At 51.4% G+C, this 22,177-nt stretch overlaps 1 protein-coding gene across 1 annotated transcript; it reads right to left on the bottom strand.

Annotated features, from left to right (window-relative positions):
* Positions 1-318: 318 nt before the first annotated feature.
* Positions 319-22,038, bottom strand: LOC140912312 (transmembrane protease serine 9). The gene is made up of 13 exons (XM_078853034.1): positions 21,826-22,038; positions 20,801-20,821; positions 20,509-20,671; positions 18,178-18,449; positions 17,546-17,715; positions 17,112-17,411; positions 5,548-5,652; positions 5,161-5,293; positions 3,457-3,477; positions 3,008-3,170; positions 1,509-1,780; positions 877-1,046; positions 319-698 (listed from the first exon to the last, which is right to left on the bottom strand). Exons 1-13 carry the CDS (start codon positions 21,878-21,880, stop codon positions 405-407), a joined length of 2,139 nt encoding a protein of 712 aa, XP_078709160.1. The 5' UTR covers positions 21,881-22,038; the 3' UTR covers positions 319-404.
* Positions 22,039-22,177: the final 139 nt, after the last annotated feature.

Below are 22,177 nucleotides of genomic sequence, written 5' to 3'. Positions count from 1 at the left end.
CCTCATAGGGAGCCATGGCTCAGGGCTTTAGCCCCATGGGGCCCTGGGGCTTGGAATTCTGGGCTCCCAGCTTTAGCCATATAGGGCAAGGAGGCTCATGGACCCACTGAAATGGCTTACACCCCACCAGCGGTCCGTGGGCCCCCGGTTGAGAACCACTGCTCTAACTCACTAAAACTGCCTCCCCTGCCAGAGCTGGGGAGAGAACCCAGGAGTCCTGGCTCCCAGCCCCTGTCCCCTGCTCTAACCCACTACACCCCCCTCTCCTCCCAGAGCTGGGGAGAGAACCCAGGAGTCCTGGTGCACAGCTCCCCATGTGCTAACCCATTAGACCCCACTCCCCTCCCAGCCCCATAACCATGCCTTGTCTCCCCCATGGCAGGCCTGGTTGTTAAATTAACAGCTCAGAAACAAAGCAGTGGCCCCAACCCCAAGGCAGCGCTGGCCAGCAGGAGGGTGATGAGGAGCAGGGGGGTGGGCGCTGGAGTGTAGCCTGCATTAGGCTGACTCCTAATGGTGACATTCACCACCCCGGATTCCACACTGGGGAGCTGCTGCTGGATCCAGTCGGAGTAGGCGGAGACCCGTGTATAGACCCCAGGGCGGTTGGGGAGGCCGCAGCCAACTCCCCAGCTCACGATGCCGATCAGGAACCAGAAGCCAGCCTCAGAACAAACAAGGGGTCCTCCAGAATCGCCCTAGAGAGAGACGGAGAACCAGTTAGACCAGTGCCCCTCAATCCCAATCTGCAGCCCCGAGGGACTACATACCTGACCCTCCCCAGCTCTGCCGGAGTCCCTCAGTCCTGACCCGCAGCCCCCTCCAATTGCAGACACGGGCTCCTGGATCTCCTGGGATGTCCCTGAATTCATTCACCTGGCAGGAGTCCTTCCCTCCTTCAGGGTAGCCAGCACACACCATGTCATCTTTGATGGGGCGCGACCCCGGGTACCCTGTGATGGGTATGCGATAGAGGTCATTGCATGTCTGGGCATCGATGAGTGAGACCTGAACCTCCTGCAGAGTGCGGGGAGGAGGGAGACTTTCTGCGGAGAAAAAATACACCTCATCAGGGCCCACCTCAGCCATCTCCACCCGGGGCAGGATCATCCCTCACTCTCTGTTCCCCACCTCATCTGGGTCAATCTAGCTCGGTCAGGTGTGAATGGGAGTTTTTAAGCACAAGAGGGGTATCAGCTCCCAGCACTCTCTGCTCTAGCCCAGCAGTCCCCACTTCCCTCCCCAAGCTGGGGGTAGAACCCAGGAGTCCTGGTTCCCAGCCCCCCCTGCTCTAATTCACTTGCCCCCACTAGCTTCCCAACACCTCATCCTGCCTCCCATTGGAAGATCTCTCTCTTCGGCCGCCGTTGGGCTTTGCTTTGCCTGTTTGGGCTGCGACCACGAGACGGCGACATGACTCATTGCAGCAGATACAGCCCTGGCTCAAGGGGTCTCCCATGTCGCCTTTGGGGGACCCCCACCCCACACAGGCCCTCCAGGCATCTTACCTGCCGTCTGGACTTTCCCCCAGCCGGTGACCCAGCACTGGGTGCCGGAGGCGACGGAATCATTGCGGGCGGGAAGGCAGACAGGGAGGATGTAGGCGGTGTACAGAAGGGGCGTGCTTAGGTGCACCAGGGCTATGTCAGAGGCATAGGTGGTGGGGTTGTAGTTATCGTGGATTATGACCCGTGACACAGCAGAGGTGAAGGCGTTTGCGCTCTGGATGTTCAGCTGGAATTCCCCCAGGGAAACAGAGTAACGAGCAAGGGGCAGGCTCCTAGGAGAGGGGGAGACATTGGGCAGGAGTTTGTTATTATACTTGCTACCACAGAACAGAAACGCAGCCACCTCTGGGGCGGGGCAGCTGGGAAACAGCCGCACATAATGCCACATAGGGTGGCTTGCCTGGGGCTGAGATGCAGCCACCACTGGGACGGGGCAGATGGGGAACAGCCTGTGGCAAAGTGGGAATTTTCTGTAATATTTTTATGAATCCTCTATGTGCCTCAGTTTCCCTATTGGGTGCAAAAGCGTTAAGTCTCTCAATGGGGCAGCACAGGAGAACCGGGCAGAGGGGTTATGTTACATTGCTTTCTGTTTTGGACTGAAGAGGTCCTTACAGGACCACCTAAGGCCGACTACATATCACTGGAGAAGATGAGAAGAGAATGAAAACCGCAGTGGTCAGAACACTGAGGCCCAGCAACCAAAGACCTGGAGGAAGTTGGATTCCTTACGCGTCTCCACAGGGAAGCTGAGCAGAAGCAAGCTGAGAACAAAGGACTGAGAGCTGACAGCCAGGGGATAAAGGGTTGGCCAAGGTTTGGGAGAGGCTCAATGTCTCGGGACAAAGGAGGACACAGGATATGTCTATACAGCACTAAAAAACCCTGACGGGTCAAGTCTTCAAGCCTCGGCTAGCTGCCCCAGGCCAACTGCAGCCCTGCCACGGGTCCCCCATTGCAGTGTAAACGTACCCCAAGAGACAGTGGCTGAAATGGAGTCCAGAGCAGGCTGGGGACGTTGGCTTGGCCAGATGGCCCTCTATCTTCTATCTATCCCGTGGTTTCTCTGGGCTCACCTAAGGATTTCCCGGAGCCGTGGTCCAGTTGATTAATTAACCGGACCCTGGTATGACAAGGCTGCCTGGCGTCACTGCAAATTCTGGCTGAGGTGCACAGGCCCCTGAAGAGCAGAGAAGCCTCCACCGGGGATCTGTCTCCCTTGGACTCGCTGGGCAGAGCTCATGAATTGAAGCAGGAGGCCCGGAGCCCAGAGACTCAGTCATGGAGTGGGTGGGGCCGTGGGGCCGACCCCGAGGGCAAAGTGGGACCCCAAGAGGGTCTGGCACACTGAAGGGTTCCTCCAGGGGATTGTTTAGAAGCTGGGCTATAGCCGCACAGTGACACTGCACAGGGATGCTCTCCCCCCCCATCCCCGGCCCTCTCTGAGATGCAGCCACCTCTGGGGTGGGACAGCTAGGGGACAGGCTGGGGGTACTCACAGACTGAAGCAATGAGCTGCAGACACCACCCATTCTCCCATGATGAGGGACCCTCCGCAGATGTGGACTCCATTGTATCGGATGCTGGCCTGCCAGGGCCAAGCCCCGTTCCGGGCATTCTGCCCTCCTACAATGCGGCTGGAGGTCACTGACTGCCCGCAGGCTGGGGAGAAAAGTGGGGAAGGATGTGAATAGAAACCAGGAGTCCTGGCTCCCAGCTCCCCCTCGCTCTAACCCACCAGACCCCACTCCCCTCCCAGAGCTGGGGATAGAACCCAGGAGTCCTGGCTCCCAGCCCACCCCCGCTCTAACCCACCAGACTCCACTCCGTTCTCATAGCCAGCGATTGAAACCAGAAGTCCTGCCTTACAGTCCCCCCCGCTCTATCCACTAGACCCCACTTCCCTCCCCTCCAAGAGCTGGGGATAGAAAGTGTCCAGATTCCTTACTTGACTGGAACTCCACAGCAGCTAGAAGAGAAAGAGAGGGATGAGTGAGGTGTGAAAACCACACACGGCCTGACCCCTCCAGCAGGGGGCAGCGCTGCACCCACCTACTCACACACACACCCACACACAGACACACACACACACATGATTTCCACAGGCAGATCCCTGAAATGTCTCCTCTCACAACCCCACCTGGCCCTCTTCCTCCCATGGCCTGCCCCCATGCTTCTCATGGGTCCCCAGCCTTCTCCCATGGAGTGGGATGGTTCTCTGGCCTTGGGCGTGACCCCCCAGGAAGTGAGGTATGTAGGGGGACATAGTCTGATACAGGCTTTCCCCCTCTGCCTGAGATTCCCCACAGAGAGCTCAGACCCTAGATCGGGGTGGGCAAACTACAGCCTGGGGGCCCTATCTACCCTTCAGATGTTTTAATCTGGCCCTCGAGCTCCTGCTGGGGAGCGGGGTCTGGGGGCCAAGTGGCTCCCAGAAGCAGCAGCATGTCTCCCCTCTGGCTCCTACGCGTAGGGGCAGCCAGGGGGCTCCACACTCTGCCCCTGACTCAAGCTCCACCCCTCACAGCTCCCATTGGCCAGCAACCATGGCCAATGGGAGCTGCGGGGGAGGCACCTGCGGACAGTGCAGCGCGTAGAGCCGCCTGGCCACGCTTAAGCATAGGAGCCGGAGGGAGGACATGCCACTGCTTCTGGGAGCTGCTTGAGGTAAGTGCCACCTGGAGCCTGCATCCCTGACCTCCTCCCGTGCCCCAACCCCCAGCCCCGATCCCCCTCCCACCATCTGAACCCCTCGGCTCCACCCTCCTGCACCCCAGAGCTTGCACCCCCAGCTGGAGCCCTCACCCCCCCACCTGCACCCTAACTCCCTGCCCCAGCCCGGAGCCCCCTCCAGCACCCTGAACTCCTCATTTCTGGCCCCATCCTGGAGCCCATGCCCCCAGCTGGAGCCTTCACCCCCTCCCACACCCCAACCCTCAATTTCATGAGCATTCATGGCCTGCCATACAATGTCCATATCCAGATGTGGCCCTTGGGCCAAAAAGTTTGCTCACCCCTGCCCTAGATCCAGGGTTTCTTCCCCATAACTGCCCCCTATGGATGATGGGGGAAGGGCCCATTCACTCAGCCATGGTTGTGCATCCCCCGCTCAACCTCGATGAACTATTCCCTGCCCCATGCCCCACACATTCACCACAGCCCCACTTATCCATCCCCTCCTCTGCTCCCATGCCTTACATCACTCTCCCCTTCCTTTGCCACCCACAACCTACCCTTCCCACAGGCACTCGCCCAGCCCACCCAAAACCATCTCCCCTTTCCCTTACCCCTCACTTCCATCCCCTCCTGCCCAGTGTAAGTGCTGAGAACCCCACCCCTGCCCTTTTTCTCTTGAAACCCACAGAGGGCAGAGTCCTCCAGCAAGGAGTGCCACAAGTTATTGGCAGAGGGAATACTTCCTCATGGACAGCTCCATCCCACTTGTGCTTGAAGGTTTGAGGGACAGAAACCCACTCCCCTCACAGGGTTGAGGAGAGAACCCAAGAGTCCTGGATCCCAGCACCCTCTGCTCTAACCCACTAGCGACCACTCTCCTCCACCCCCACACAGTCCCTGTTCTGTCCCTTTCTGATCCTCATCCCTCATCCCAGCAGATTCCCAAGGTCAGGACTCCAGCAGACCCTGCACTCACCCTCCAGCAGGGGCAGCAGCAGGAGGGTGGCCAGCAGGCAGCTGAGAACACTCATGATACCCGTTTCCCCAACTCCAGCTGGCTCCTCCAAGGGCTGGGACCAAATCCCAGACTGGGAGGGAAAAGTCACTGGCTGCAATTTACAGGTAACAGGTCACATTCATAAACAGAGCTATAAAACCACACAGAAGGTAAATTCATGAGAGGTGCCAATGGCAGCTCCACCCTCCCAGAGCTGGGATAGAACCCAGGCATCCTGGCTCCCATCCCCCCTCCCACTTGCTAGTAGACCGCACTCTCCTTGCAAGTGAACCCAGGAATGCAACCCACTGGCCCCTACTCCCCTCCCATACGACTCAGGCATCCTGGCTCCCAGCCCCCACTTACTCTGCAGCGTGGGTAGCAGGAAACGAATGGTTCCTGGCTTACAGGGTATTCCCAGTAACCCTTCCACCAGGTGCAGCCGGCAGCAACCGGAGCCGCGTTCAATATCTAGGGGTTTCTTTTCAACAGTACAACACAGAACCGGCTCAAGCCACTACCCAGTGACCAGGGAAATTTACATCCCACCCCTGGGTGCCTCTGAGAGGCAATATTTCCCCAATCGCAATCACAGAGTCTGAGTGTAGAAAAGAAACTTTTAGTGAAAGGAGAGAAGTCACGCAACATTAATAAGGGAAAATGCCACAAGCAGAATTCATAATCATAAACCTGTGAACAGGATGCCCACCCCAGACTGCATGGGGCAGTGCCCTCCACCTCATGTTCATCAGTCTACAGCCAAAAGTGCCTTTCCTGTGCCCCGCTTTGCTGCCTCACTCCACCCCACTCACAGTGCTTGTCCTGGGTCAGACAGGATCCAGGGTTGAGAGGTACATCTGTGTGAGTTCACTTCCCACCTCTGGGAAGAAGGCACCTTGCTTGCTCTGCCATCTGAGTGCTTGCTCTGGCTGGCTGCCCTGCCGGCCACTTGTCCACCAGCTGACTGTCAGTCACCTTCTGCTGGCACCTGCTTCTCTGCTGTGACCTCTGCAGGTCAGTCTTTTATTGACTGGCAGCTTTTTGCAGACACACTGCCCCACCACCAGTGATTTCAGCTCTCATTTGAGCACTCTAAGATAACAAAATGCTCCTAATGAACTTCAAACAGTAAGCGGAAACAGGTTAAACCAGACTGAGAAATCTGAGGGAGAGACCACACCTCCTAGCGGGGACATCTGTCTCCACCCCCTTTTACTTTCACAGGCCTCTGGCATTTGAGCCCCTGGCTTAACAAGGTCCCTTCAGTGGAGGGTGACCCCCTCATTCGGGACAGGTTAAGCACAGTTCTGCTCCCCTTTATTCATACAATAAAGGCAACAATATTAGTAAGAGCATTTCACTACTGTTGCATTCAGTACTAAAGTGATTTGTATCCCAACACCAGCCAGAGTTGATCACTTTGAAAACACAGCTCCTGTCTGCTGGGTACCTAGGCAGAGTAGATGTGGTCATGTAAATTCAATTTGCTCCTGAAGTCTCTCCCCATTCCCAGCTGTCAGGGGAGAGCTCATTCAGACCCTGCTTATACATGGCACAGCAGCTCCCAGCTCTGCTTCCGCAGGGGAGTAGATGGTCAGTGAGCTGCCCCAGTGACCCCAATCCCCAGTGTCAGTTGTCTGCCTTGCCGGGGAATGTCACCCAGCCAATCCCCCCATCGCCTGCCTCTTCTCACCGTTCTAGGGAAACCGCTTCTTGGGCCTCCACCCCTCATCCCTGTTTTCACTCTCCCTGTATCCAGCCTGCCCACGTCCCAGCTGCATTGGCCCCTCATTCCTTTCCTAGGTCCTGTGCAGCTGATAACCCCCGCCCCCTTGTGTTTTCACAACATGATGCTGCTGGCATGTGCAGAATGGGGTAATGTTTCCTGAAATGGTCAGGGAGGCTTCCCCAGGGGATTCACCTGGTTCTGCTGTGGGTGTCTGCGTGTGTGTGTGTGTGTGTACCTCAGAGGTGCATGGGTCCTTTGTGTTCTCTTTGTTGTGTAAATGACCAAGGACAGAACAGCCCAAGGAAATTCACAGTATTCTTGGGGTTATTTACTTTCTATCATTGTGGGTAATAAGAGATAGACCCGTCCTCGACAGACAGACACAATATAGACAGATGGTGACAGTACAGACAGACACAATCTAGATAGACACAATCTAAACCAACAGACGGACACAATAGAGACATATGGTCATATGCAACACATTAGGAGACAGACAGCCTAGACAGGCAGAATTTAGACAGAGGGGCAGAAACAAAGCGATACCGGGCGAGGAGGCGACGTCAGCGCGGTCACGTGAGTGATCAGGACATGGACACAGATTTCTCTGAAAGCATGGGCCCTGCCAATGCATGCATCATGGTGCTAATGGGGCAGGTTCATGCTGTGGAACGCCGATTCTGGGCTCGGGAAACAAGCACAGACTGGTGGGACCACATAGTGTTGCAGGTCTGGGACGATTCCCAGTGGCTGCGAAACTTTCGCATGCGTAAGGGCACTTTCATGGAACTTTGTGACTTGCTTTCCCCTGCCCTGAGGTGCATGAATACCAAGATGAGAGCAGCCCTCACAGTTGAGAAGCGAGTGGCAATAGCCCTGTGGAAGCTTGCAACGCCAGACAGCTACCAGTCAGTTGGGAATCAATTTGGAGTGGGCAAATCTACTGTGGGGACTGCTGTGATGCAAGTAGCCTACGCAATCAAAGATCTGCTGATATCAAGGGTAGTGACCCTGGGAAATGTGCAGGTCATAGTGGATGGCTTTGCTGCAATGGGATTCCCTAACTGTGGTGGGGCAATACACGGAACCCGTATCCCTATCTTGGCACCGGAGCACCAGGCCGCCGAGTACATAAACCACAAGGGGTACTTTTCAATAGTGCTGCAAGCTCTGGTGGGTCACAAGGGACGTTTCACCAACATCAACGTGGGATGGCCGGGAAAAGTGCATGATGCTCGCATCTTCAGGAACTCTGGTCTGTTTCAAAAGCTGCAGGAAGGGACTTTATTCCCAGACCAGAAAATAACTGTTGGGGATGTTGAAATGCCTATATGTATCCTTGGGGACCCAGCCTACCCCTTAATGCCATGGCTCATGAAGCCGTACACAGGCAGCCTGGACAGTAGTCAGGAGCTGTTCAACTACAGGCTGAGCAAGTGCAGAATGGTGGTAGAATGTGCATTTGGACGTTTAAAGGGGCGCTGGCGCAGTTTACTGACTCGCTTAGACCTCAGTGAAACCAATATTCCCACTGTTATTAGTGCTTGCTGTGTGCTCCACAATATCTGTGAGAGTAAGGGGGAGACGTTTATGGCGGGGTGGGAGGTTGAGGCAAATCGCCTGGCTGCTGGTTACGCGCAGCCAGACACCAGGGCGGTTAGAAGAGCACAGGAGGGCGCGGTACGCATCAGAGAAGCTTTGAAAACCAGTTTCATGACTGGCCAGGCTACGGTGTGAAAGTTCTGTTTGTTTCTCCTTGATGAAACCCCCCGCCCCTTGGTTCACTCTACTTCCCTGTAAACTAACCACCCGCCCCTCCTCCCTTCAATCACCGCTTGCAGAGGCAATAAAGTCATTGTTGCTTCACATTCATGCATTCTTTATTCATTCATCACACAAATAGGGGGATGACTACCAAGGTAGCCCAGGAGGGGTGGTGGAGGAGGGAAGGAAAATGCCACACAGCACTTTAAGCACAGTACTTTAAAAGTTTACAACTTTAAAATGTATTGAATGCCAGCCTTCTTTTTTTTGGGCAATCCTCTGTGGTGGAGTGGCTGGTTGGCCGGAGGCCCCCCCACCGCGTTCTTGGGTGTCTGGGTGAGGAGGCTATGGAACTTGGGGAGGAGGGTGGTTGGTTACAGAGGGGCTGCAGTGGCAGTCTGTGCTCCAGCTGCCTTTGCTGCAGCTCAACCATACACTGGAGCATACTGGTTTGGTCCTGCAGCAGCCTCAGCATTGAATCCTGCCTCCTCTCATCACGCTGCCGCCACATTTGAGCTTCAGCCCTGTCTTCAGCCCGCCACTTACTCTCTTCAGCCCGCCACTTACTCTCTTCAGCCCGCCACCTCTCCTCCTGGTCATTTTGTGCTTTCCTGCACTCTGACATTATTTGCCTCCACGCATTCGTCTGTGCTCTGTCAGTGTGGGAGGACAGCATGAGCTCGGAGAACATTTCATCGCGAGTGCGTTTTTTTTTCTTTCTAAGCTTCACTAGCCTCTGGGAAGGAGAAGATCCTGTGATCATTGAAACACATGCAGCTGGTGGAGAAAAAAAAAGGGACAGCGGTATTTAAAAAGACACATTTTATAAAACAGTGGCTACACTCTTTCAGGGTAAACCTTGCTGTTAACATTACATACATAGCACATGTGCTTTCGTTACAAGGTCGCATTTTGCCTCCTCCCACCGAGTGACTACCCCCTCAACCTTCCCCCCTCCCCGTGGCTAACAGTGGGGAACATTTCTGTTTAGCCACAGGCAAACAGCCAGGCAGGAATGGGCTCCTCTGAGTGTCCCCTTAAGAAAAGCACTCTATTTCAACCAGGTGACCATGAATTATATCTCACTCTCCTGAGGATAACACAGAGAGATAAAGAACGGATGTTGTTTGAATGCCAGCGAACATACACTGCAATGCTTTGTTCTACAATGATTCCCGAGTACGTGTTACTGGCCTGGAGTGGTAAAGTGTCCCACCATGAAGGACGCAATAAGGCTGCCCTCCCCAGAAACCTTTTGCAAAGGCTTTAGGACTACATCTAGGAGAACCGCAAATGCCAGGGCAAAGTAATTCTTTCACATGCTTGCTTTGAAACCATGTATAGTATTTTAAAAGGTACACTCACCAGAGGTCCCTTCTCCACCTGCTGGGTCCAGGAGGCAGCCTTGGGTGGGTTCGGGGGGTACTGGCTCCAGGTCTAGGGTGAGAAACAGTTCCTGGCTGTCGGGAAAACCGGTTTCTCCGCTTGCTTGCTTTGAGCTATCTACAACCTCCTCCTCCTCCTCATCTTCTTCGTCCCCAAAACCTGCTTCCGTATTGCCTCCATCTCCATTGAAGGAGTCAAACAACACGGCTGGGGTAGTGGTGGCTGAACCCCCTAAAATGGCATGCAGCTCATCATAGAAGCGGCACGTTTGGGGCTCTGACCCGGAGCGGCCGTTCGCCTCTCTGGTTTTCTGGTAGGCTTGCCTCAGCTCCTTCAGTTTCACGTGGCACTGCTTCGGGTCCCTGTTATGGCCTCTGTCCTTCATGCCCTGGGAGATTTTGACAAAGGTTTTGGCATTTCAAAAACTGGAACGGAGTTCTGATAGCACGGATTCCTCTCCCCAAACAGCGATCAGATCCCGTACCTCCCGTTCGGTCCATGCTGGACCGATTCTGGGACTCTGCGATTCTGGGACTCCATCATGGTCACCTGTGCTGATGAGCTCTGCATGTGTTGTACCAATAAAATAAAAACCAGCAGGATCTTATTAAAGGGAAAAAGGCAAAATACCACATTTATTGTGAATACAGAAAGAATCATAGTAAGCAGTTAGTTATAGCTATAACATTCCATTCAATCTCATATTTATTCACACATTCATTCATACAAACACACGCACACAGGTTCTGCAAGGTTGTTATCATAGTTACCAGCCTTAGAGTTGCTCATGCCAAGCCACTGGCCAGGTGGCCTGGACATGAGGAGGGAGCAGGGCCTTGTCAGATGCTCATCTGATGCTCCTGGAAGTTGGTTTGCAGAATCAGACCCCAAAGTTCTCACTTTTTAGAGTCTATTTTTATAGGAATTTCTTCCTATGCCAGTCTATGGGAATTGCTTCATCATGCTGTTGCTGAATCAATCAGCAGATAGCACATTCCTGACGGCTCCAAGATGTTATCTTGTTCTTTGGTTCTCCCATTCTTGAGGCTGTTGGGTGGATTCCAGTCTGCCCACCGGGGGTGGTCCTCTGATTATTTCCACTTGACGCCTTCTTCAGCCGATGGACACTGGATTCTTAGGCTGGCACCTCCCTGATCATTCAGTTATTATCCACACCAAGCATCCATCCACATACATCCTCTATCTCTATTTTAATCACAATTGTTAATACAACAAAAGGGCGGGGAGTCTCTGGGTGCTGTTTCTGTTGTTAGAGAGGGAGAGAAACAGTACCAAAAACCAAGAGACTTCTTAATTAGTAATTTAAACTCTGGGGAATCAAACTCATTTGTGATTTTAATACAGAACTTCTTTAATATGATCCAACATAATCCCCCTTTTGACACTAAGATTTATAATCGTCAGTGTCACTTTCTATGTAGCCTATTCAAGAGAAAGTACTGTGAGGCAATTTGAGTTTGTGATTCCAATTCATGCCACATACATGATCCTAGTGATGTATCTTTACTACAAGGTTCTGGGGCAACAGGCAAGGTGAGGCACACCCACTTTTGAGGAGTCCATTCGGTACAACCTCTAGTGTCCAATAGCTTCCCTCCCTCCCCAGCTCACTGGCTCAAGGTCCAGGGTAGCCAAAAGGATCCCATGTGTAATATGGGGAGTGGGTTAACCTTCAATACCTTTGCCTCCAGGGACTGTTGGTGTGCAATTTTGACAACAATTTCTCCCATTAACAAGTCTGGTTTACAATAGTGGAAACATGTTGCATCCATTCATATTGATAAGTGTCAAACAATGATCTCTTTCTTTTTTAACAAATGCATCAAACCCTTAATATTTCCCAATATGACGCAGAACATTTTGTGTTCCAAAGTAGCTAGTGCAAGTATCTGCATTTCAGTGCATCCCATAGCTATGGCTGTGTAGTTTCCTATTTCTAATATTTTTTTTTTCTTATGGATAAGCCATGTGGTAGTATTAAGCCATTACTAAAGATTCCATTGGCCGTTTAGGTTACCCAGACCAATTTGGACCAAGTCTACATTGGCATGTACTTGTTTTTGTATCAGGCTGTCCTGTAGCTGGGACAGAAAGCTTAATTTATTTTTAAGTTCCTGCAGGTCTTCAGTATTTTTTTTTTAAACACACAACAGTGCGAGCAACAACACAAAACACAAGACAAAACATAGAACACAAAACACAATTTCTATTGTGACAGTAGATTCATGGTATTGGGTTGCTTTTCAGCTGGCAGCTTTTCCTGATTTTCTGAAAGACAAAAAGAACATGTTTCTACCCCTTTTGGGGTGGCAGATTATTGCTTAAAATATTTCTTTTACAAATACCCTTGCTGATTGCAGGCAAAACAGAGGAATTGCCCCCACATTTTCCTGTTTTTGTTCTATAGGCAGGCCAGGTTTCAAAGGCTTTTATCTTTTAAGGGTTATGGGGAAATTATCCCACTGTTTAGTCATTAAATCCCTGAGTTTTCCTTCTTATACAGCAGACCAAGTTTATAATGTTTTTCCTGCTGTGTTAAGCTTTAAGTTTTATCTACAGGTAATAACTGAGAAGCATCATTACCATACAACCTTAAAGGATTTTTCCAAAAATCATACACACTATACGTTGTTACAGGGATACTTATTATCATTAAATTTATTAAAATTATCTTGTTATCCCATGCCTTTTATTTAGACAATTTGTTTGCTGACCAGGTATGTCCTTTATCTGCAGCTCCTTTGTGCGGCTAGTTCTTTCCTTCCTTTATCATTTAGGTCATTTGCATTTTCACAGAAACTTCCTGCTTTTGGATTTAAAGCCATCAGCAGCTCAGAGACTCTATCTTAAAAGGGACACAATCAACTTTCACCAGAGTTTTGATTACTTTTAACTTCTGCTTCCAAAACACACAGCAATCTGAAAAAGAAAACCCAACCTATTGTGGCTCCCTTTGGAGCCCTAATAGCATTTTAATTAAGTAGCATGGTATGTTTGCATTTCTTTTGCCCCTTCTACAATATACCCTGCACATGTTCTGGGGCAAATGCACATTCCTTCCATAGTTTAACTTCTATAACATTATCCAGATCCATTTTTACATAAGGTGTAACTATTTCTTTTTTTGCTTACAGAGTTTTCATGTACCTTTATCAAAGTGACAGTCTGATTACTCAGAGCCATTTTAAGACTCAGTGTTTCTAACATTGCTTCTTTTTGTTTTGTGCACCTCACCCCTGCTGTTGCTTCAGAGAGGCACTGTCTTTTTTAAATTTTTTTTTTACTACAACTCTCATCTGCTATTTTGTTACAAAAACAAACAAACAAAAAGAATCCAAAATTTTTTTTCTATTCTCCTGATTTTGACTGCCCTGCTGCAGCCACAACTTAAAAACATTTTAAATTTTGTAAAGCATTGAGTTACCTTTTAAGGGTTAAATGCCAAATCCCAAAGCCAAACAACACTAATTACCTGTGTCTAGCAAAAAGGTCTGTCAGTTTTGCAACTTTGAATTAAAGAGTCAAATGGATTTTTAGTGGCATTAACAAAAACAAAACTAACTGGTCCTTAGAACTTTACATATTTACACACACACAGACAGATACATACACGTTTTCTTTTCCTTAACATCCCTTCCACACTGCTCTGTTTTTTACATCTTACATTCCCTTTATACATTTGAGGCAGTTAAGTTCCAATAGAACCCTCTTATGTTCTTTTAGCAAATTTGACTAAATTGTCCAGTCAAATGATTTTAATCAGATAGTTTATTTTTGCCTGGCTAATTTACAGACATTCCTTTGGAAAAGGGCCCATTTTTCTTTCAGAATGGCTGCAAAGAAACCAAGAATGCTCTTTCTCTAACACTTTTCCTTTTTAACATTTTTGGTTAAAAGTTGTTTGGGTGAAATACAAAGTTTAACTGCTTAATTCCCTCCAGCCTCTGCAGAGTTAACTTTTTTTTTTTTTTTTTTACTCTCTTTTCTCTTTGTAATTATGCCTGGGGGTGCCGTACATAGGACCTTCTCCCCCTTTACCTGCCTCCCTCCAGCCTCTGCAGAGTTAACTTTTTCACTCTTTTTGTATTCCTGGAGTGCCTCTTTCACTATTTTCAGCTGGCTTTGGATATTTGTAGCCAGCACCTTCCAATTGTCTGCTCCCTTTTCCATTTGTGCCTTTTCCTCTTTACATGAAGACAAGCCGAGGGAAGAAGCCTTACATGCCTCCCACAACAACCAAATTGCTGCTGCATCTCTTTTGGCAGCACTAGAAGGTTTGTATATGAGGATATACTGAGCCAATCTATCCTCTAAGTCCGAAATAGTGCAGACATCAGCTAGGGCTTGTTTAGTCCAAGGACTGTGCCCACATTTTTGGAGGATTTGTTTAAAAGGTGTAATTTCTTTAACAAAAGGTGAGGTTGGAGTTCCTTCTGACTCCATTCCTCCCTCTGGTACTGGCTTACCCTGTTTTCTTTTAAACATCTTAACATGGATATTTCAATATCTTTGTCACTGCTGGTATTACTTAGCAAGTGACACAGCCTAGATTCTGAAATCATAGCTTAATCTATGCGTTTTTCCCCTGCTACCTTCCCGGAGGCCAGCAGGTCCCCTGCTACCTTCCCAGAGGCCAGCGGGTCCAGTTAACCTATTTCTCCCTGCTACCTTCTCGGAGGCCAGCAGGTCCGGTTAACCTGTTCTTCCCTGCTACCTTCTCGGAGGCCAGCAGGTCCCCTGCTACCTTCCTGGAGGCCAGCAGGTCTAGTTTAATCTGTTTTCCCTGCTACCTTCTCGGAGGCCAGCAGGTCCCCTGCTACCTTCTCGGAGGCCAGCAGGTCTAGTTTAATCTGTTTTCCCTACTACCTTCTCGGAGGCCAGCAGGTCGCCTGCTACCTTCTCGGAGGCCAGCAGGTCTGGTTAACCTAATAGAAATGCCTAGCTCACTAGAGCTGGCGGTGTGCACACCAATATTTACAATAACTGAGGTTTTTTACCAATATTCCCCCTTTCGCAATTCTCCACCAAAATGTTGTACCAATAAAATAAAAACCAGCAGGATCTTATTAAAGGGAAAAAGGCAAAATACCACATTTATTGTGAATACAGAAAGAATCCTAGTAAGCAGTTAGTTATAGCTATAACATTCCATTCAATCTCATATTTATTCACACATTCATTCATACAAACACACACACACACACATACACACCCCCACACACAGGTTCTGCAAGGTTGTTATCATAGTTACCAGCCTTAGAGTTGCTCATGCCAAGCCACTGGCCAGGTGGCCTGGACATGAGGAGGGAGCAGGGCCTTGTCAGATGCTCATCTGATGCTCCTGGAAGTTGGTTTGCAGAATCAGACCCCAAAGTTCTCACTTTTTAGAGTCTATTTTTATAGGAATTTCTTCCTATGCCAGTCTATGGGAATTGCTTCATCATGCTGTTGCTGAATCAATCAGCAGATGGCACATTCCTGACGGCTCCAAGATGTTATCTTGTTCTTTGGTTCTCCCATTCTTGAGGCTGTTGGGTGGATTCCAGTCTGCCCACCGGGGGTGGTCCTCTGATTATTTCCACTTGACGCCTTCTTCAGCCGATGGACACTGGATTCTTAGGCTGGCACCTCCCTGATCATTCAGTTATTATCCACACCAAGCATCCATCCACATACATCCTCTATCTCTATTTTAATCACAATTGTTAATACAACAAAAGGGCGGGGAGTCTCTGGGTGCTGTTTCTGTTGTTAGAGAGGGAGAGAAACAGTACCAAAAACCAAGAGACTTCTTAATTAGTAATTTAAACTCTGGGGAATCAAACTCATTTGTGATTTTAATACAGAACTTCTTTAATATGATCCAATACATGGTCACCTGCAGCTTGCCACGCTGGCCAAACAGGAAATGAGATTCAAAAGTTTGCGGTTCTTTTCCTGTCTACCTGGCCAGTGCATCTGAGTTGAGAGTGCTGTCCAGAGCAGTCATAATGGAGCACTCTGGGGTAGCTCCCGGAGGCCAATACCATCGAATTGTGTTCACAGTACCCCAAATTCGAGCCGGCAACGTCGATCTAAGCGCTAATCCACTTGTCAGGGGTGGAGTAAGGAAATCGATTTTAAGAGCCCTTTAAGTCGAAATAAAGGGCTTCATTGTGTGGACGGGTGCAGGTTTACATCGATTTAACGCTGCTAAATTCGACCTAAAGTCCTAGTGTAGACCAGGGCTAAGACTCTAAAATCTAAAGGTTTATTCATAAAAGGAAAAAGACACAGATGAGAGCTAGAAAAGGTTAAATGGGATCAATGACATACTGTAATGGCCAAGTTCTTGGTTCAGGCTTGTCGCAGTGATGGAATAAATGGCAGGTTCAAATCAAGCCTCTGGAGAACATCCCCAGCTGGGACGGGCCATTCAGTCCTTTGTGTAGAGATTCCGTGTGTAGCAAAGTCCCTGCAGAGGTAAGAAGCAGGATTGAAGGCAAGATGGAGATGAGACATCAGCCTTTTATGGTCTTTTCCAGGTGTAAGGACACCTTTTTGTTCTTACTATGAAAAATTACAGCAAAATGGAGTTTGGAGTCACATGGGCAAGTCCATGCATACTTTGCTGAGTCACAAGGTGTATCTGCCTTCTCTCAATGGGTCAATTGGGTCGCTGCTGGTCTTTAATGGGCCATCAAGCAGGCTAGGCCAAGCTGACACCAACTTGTCTGGGGTGTCACCCAGAAGCACAGCACAAGTTTGAAATACAGATGGTACAAAGCCAATATTCATAACTTCAACTACAAAAATGATACACACATATAGAAAGCATCATCATGACCAGAAAACCATAAGCTTGCCACAGACACCTCACACTACAACCTTTGGACAATATTTGCTGCAAATGTATAACAGTGGTTGCAACAGTGATCTACACGGTTACAGATTCTGTCAATCACGTCACACCCACTCCCCTCCCAGCCCTATAATAATGGGTTGTAATTCTGATGTTTTTTTTTTTTTTCCTTGGCAGGGAGGACTGTTAAATTAGCAGCTTAGAAAGCGGTGGCACCATCCCCGGGACAGCGCTGGCCAGCAGGAGGGTGCCGAGAAGCAGGGGGGTGGGCGCTGGAGCGTAGCCGGCATTAGACTGAGTGCTAATGGTGACATTCACCACCCCGAATGCCACACTGGGGAGCTGCTGCTGGATCCAGTTGGAGTAGGCGGAGACCCGGATATAGACCCCTGGACGGTTGGGGAGGCCGCAGCCAACTCCCCAGCTCACGATGCCGATCAGGAACCAGGAGCCAGCCTGCGAACAAACAAGGGGTCCCCCAGAATCGCCCTAGAGAGAGAAAGAGAATTAGTGAGACTGGTGCCCCTCAGTCCTGACCTGGTGTCCCTCAAGCCCGACCCACAGCCCCCTACTATTTCAGCCCCGGGGTCTGGATTTCCTGGGACTTCCCTGAATTCATTCACCTGGCAGGAGTCCTTCCCTCCTTCAGGGTAGCCAGCACACACCATGTCATCTTTGATGGGGCGCGACCCCGGGTACCCTGTGATGGGTATGCGATAGAGGTCATTGCATGTCTGGGCATCGATGAGTGAGACCTGAACTTCCTGCAGAGTGCGGGGAGGAGGGAGACTTTCTGCGGAGAAAAAATACACCTCATCAGGGCCCACCTCAGCCATCTCCACCCGGGGCAGGATCATCCCTCACTCTCTGTTCCCCACCTCATCTGGGTCAATCTAGCTCGGTCAGGTGTGAATGGGAGTTTTTAAGCACAAGAGGGGTATCAGCTCCCAGCACTCTCTGCTCTAGCCCAGCAGTCCCCACTTCCCTCCCCAAGCTGGGGGTAGAACCCAGGAGTCCTGGTTCCCAGCCCCCCCTGCTCTAATTCACTTGCCCCCACTAGCTTCCCAACACCTCATCCTGCCTCCCATTGGAAGATCTCTCTCTTCGGCAGCCGTTGGGCTTTGCTTTGCCTGTTTGGGCTGCGACCACGAGACGGCGACATGACTCATTGCAGCAGATACAGCCCTGGCTCAAGGGGTCTCCCATGTCGCCTTTGGGGAACCCCCACCCCACACAGGTCCTCCAGGCATCTTACCTGCCGTCTGGACTTTCCCCCAGCCGGTGACCCAGCACTGGGTGCCGGAGGCGACGGAATCATTGCGGGCGGGAAGGCAGACAGGGAGGATGTAGGCGGTGTACAGAAGGGGCGTGCTTAGGTGCACCAGGGCTATGTCAGAGGCATAGGTGGTGGGGTGGTAGTTGTCGTGGATTATGACCCGTGACACAGCAGAGGTGAAGGCGTTTGCGCTCTGGATGTTCAGCTGGAATTGCCCCAGGGAAACAGAGTAACCAGCGAGGGGCAGGCTCCTAGGAGAGGGGGAGACATTGGGCAGGAGTTTGTTATTATACTCGCTACCACAGAACAGAAACGCAGCCACCTCTGGGGCGGGGCAGCTGGGAAACAGCCGCACATAATGCCACATAGGGTGACTTGCCTGGGGCTGAGATGCAGCCACCACTGGGACAGGGCAGATGGGGAACAGCCTGTGGCAAAGTGGGAATTTTCTGTAATATTTTTATGAATCCTCTATGTGCCTCAGTTTCCCTATTGGGTGCAAAAGCGTTAAGTCTCTCAATGGGGCAGCACAGGAGAAACAAGGGGGAGAGGGGTGTCATTGCTGTCTGGCACGGACTGACTGGGTCATTGCAGGCCCAGCTGGGGCCAACCCTATATCAATGGGGAATCTGAGGAGAGAATAAAAACCGCAATAGCCGGAACATTGAGACCTAGCAACCAAAGAGCCTGAGGAAGGTGGATTCCTTCCATATCTCCACAGGGATCTGAGCAGAAGCTAGCCGAGAACAAAGGACTGAGAGCTGACAGCCAGGGGATAAAGGGTTGGCCAAGATTTGGGAGAGGCTCAACGGATATGTCTACACTGCACTAAAAACCCTTGCCATGCCAAGTCTTCAAGCCCTGGCTAGCTGCCCGAAGCCAGCCGCAGCCCTGCCACGGGTCCCTCATTGCAGTGTAAATGTACCCCAAGAGACAGCTGGTGAAATGGAGTCCAGAGCAGGCTGGGGAGCACTGGCTTGGCCAGATGGCCTCTATCTTCACTGTGGTTTCTCTGGGCTCACCTAAGGATTTTCCGGAGCTGTGGTCCAGTTGATTAATTAACCGGACCCTGGTATGACAAGGCTGCCTGGCGTCACTGCAAATCCTGGCTGAGGTGCACAGGCCCCTGAAGAGCAGAGAAGCCTCCACCGGGGATTTGTCTCCCTTGGACTCGCTGGGCAGAGCTCATGAATTGAAGCAGGAGGCCCGGAGCCCAGAGACTCAGTCATGGAGTGGATGGGGCCGTGGGGCCGACCCCGAGGGCAGAGTGAGACCCCACCGGGGTCTGGCACACTGAAGGGTTCCTCCAAGGGATTGTTTAGAAGCTGGGCTATAGCCATACAGTGACACTGCACAGGGATTCCCTCCCCCCAGCCCGCTCTGAGATGCAGCCACCTCTGGGGTGGGACAGCTAGGGAACAGGCTGGGGTACTAATGATCTGGAGGATGGGGTGGATTGCACCCTCCGCAAGTTTGCAGGTGACACTAAACTGGGAGGAGTGGTAGGGATAGGATACAGAGGGACCTAGACAAATTAGAGGATTGGGCCAAAAGAAATCTGATAAGGTTCAACAAGGACAAGTGCAGAGGTCCTGCCCTTAGGACGGAAGAATCCCATGCACCGCTACAGACTAGGGACCGAATGGCTCGGCAGCAGTTCTGCAGAAAAGGACCTAGGGGTGACAGTGGACGAGAAGCTGGATATGAATCAACAGTGTGCCCTTGTTGCCAAGAAGGCCAATGGCATTTTGGGCTGTATAAGTAGGGGCATTGCCAGCAGATCGAGGGATGTGATCGTTCCCCTCTATTCGGCATTGGTGAGGCCTCATCTGGAGTACTGTGTCCAGTTTCGAGCCCCACGCTACAAGGAGGATGTGGAAAAACTGAAATTGTCCAGCGGAGGGCAACAAAAATGATTAGGGGTCTGGAGCACATGACTTATGAGGAGAGGCTGAGGAACTGGGATTGTTTAGTCTGTGGAAGAGAAGAACGAGGGGGGATTTGATAGCAGCTTTCAACTCCCTGAAAGGGGGTTCCCAAGAGGATGGATCTAGACTGTTCTCAGTGGTAGCAGATGACAGAACGAGGAGTAATGGTCTCAAGTTGCAGTGGGGGAGGTTTAGGTTGGATATTAGGAAACACTATTTCACTAGGAGGGTGGTGAAGCACTGGAATGGGTTCCCTAGGGAAGTGGTGGAATCTCCATCCTTAGAGGTTTTTAAGGTCCGGCTTGACAAAGCCCTGGCTGGGATGATTTACTTGGGGATCGGTCCTGCTTTGAGCAGGGGGTTGGACTATCATTCTACTCACTGATTGAAGCAATGAGCTGCAGACACCACCCATTCCCCCGTGATGAGGGACCCTCCGCAGACGTGGACTCCATTGTATCGGACGCTGGCCTGCCAGGGCCAAGCCCCGTTCCGGGCATTCTGCCCTCCTACAATGCGGCTGGAGGTCACTGACTGCCCGCAGGCTGGGGAGAAAAGTGGAGAGGTGTGTGAATAGAACTCAGGAGTCCTGGCTCCCAGCCCCCTCTCGCTCTAACCCACCAGACCCCACTCCCCTCCCAGAGCTGGGGATAGAAAGTGTCCAGATTCCTTACTTGACTGGAACTCCACAGCAGCTAGAAGAGAAAGAGAGGGATGAGTGAGGTGTGAAAACCACACACGGCCTGACCCCTCCAGCAGGGGGCAGCGCTGCACCCACCTACTCACACACACACCCACCCACACACACACACAATTTCCACAGGCAGATCCCTGAAATTCCTCCTCTCACAATCCCATCAGGCCCCCTTTGAGCCATGGCTTGCCCCCATGCCTCCCATGGGTCCCCAACCTCCTCCCATGTGGGTGGGTTCTCTGGCCTGGGGTATGACCCCCCCAGGAAGTGAGGTATGTAGGGGGACATAGTCTGATACAGGATTTTCCCCTCTGTCTGAGATTCCCCACACAGAGCCCAAATCCTAAATCCAGGTTCTCTGCCCCATAACTTCCCCTCCATGGGTGATGGGGGAAGGGCCCATTCTCTCAGTCATGGTTGTGCATCCCCCGCGCAACCTCCATGAGCTATTCCCTGCCCCATGCCCCACACTTTCACCCCAGCCTCACTTATCCATCCCCTCTCCTCCCCCCAAGCCCTACATCATCCTCCCCTTCCTTTGCCACCCACAACCTACCCTTCCCACAGTCCCTCGCCCTGCCCACCCAACACCATCTCCTCTTTCCCCTACCCCTCACTTCCATCCCCTCCTGCCCAGTGTAAGTGCTGAGAACCCCACCCCTGCCCTTTTTCTCTTGAAACCCACAGAGGGCAGAGTCCTCCAGCAGGGAGTGCCACAAGTTATTGCAGAGGGAGTTATTCCTTATGGGCTTGAAGATGTGAGGGACAGAAACCCATTCCTTTCCCAGAGGTGGGAATTAGACCCAGGAGCCCCCCCCCTCGCCCCGCTCTAACCCACTTGACCCCATTCCCCTCCCAGAGCTGGGGATAAAACCCAGGAGTCCTGGCTCCCAGCCCCCCCCTGCATCCCTGTTCTAACCCTTTCCAATCCTCATCCTTCATACCAGCACACTTCCACAGTCAGAAGGCGTCAAATGCCAGGACCCCAGCAGACTCCTCACTCACCCTCCAGCAGGGGCAGCAGCAGGAGGGTGACCAGCGGGCAGCTGAGAACACCCATGACAGCAGGTCCCCCAACTCCAGCTGGCTGGGACCAAAGCACAGACCGGGAGGGCAAAGTCACTGGCTGCAATTTACCGGCTACACGTCACATTCATAAACAGAGCTATAAAACCACAAGGCGGGTAAGTTCACGAGAGGTAGAGATGGCCGCCCCCACCCAGCTGGGATAGAACCCAGGAGTCCTGAATTCCAGCACCCCCTCCGCCAACCCACTAGCCCACAGTCCTCTCCTATAGGATTAATGGCACTGAACAAGTGAGCACCAAGACACAGTAGATGGCTTTCTGGCTTTGGG

This window comes from Lepidochelys kempii, chromosome 6 (genome assembly GCF_965140285.1).
Source record: "Lepidochelys kempii isolate rLepKem1 chromosome 6, rLepKem1.hap1, whole genome shotgun sequence".
NCBI classification, from domain to species: domain Eukaryota; kingdom Metazoa; phylum Chordata; order Testudines; family Cheloniidae; genus Lepidochelys; species Lepidochelys kempii.
Note: the sequence above shows the minus strand (reverse complement) of the source record. Positions and strands in the feature narration are given on the sequence as shown.

What these genes read in the sequence shown, in the direction of transcription:
- LOC140912312 (XM_078853034.1), bottom strand. Translation starts at nt 21,880, where the DNA reads ATGGGTGTTCTCAGCTGCCCGCTGGTCACCCTCCTGCTGCTGCCCCTG. An exon ending in GCTGCTGCCCCTGCTGGAGG is followed by an intron (nt 3,478 to 5,160) that starts GTGAGTGCAGGG and finishes TTTCTCTTCTAG; the next exon opens with CTGCTGTGGAGTTCCAGTCA. An exon ending in GAGGGAAGGACTCCTGCCAG is followed by an intron (nt 699 to 876) that starts GTGAATGAATTC and finishes GTCTCTCTCTAG; the next exon opens with GGCGATTCTGGAGGACCCCT.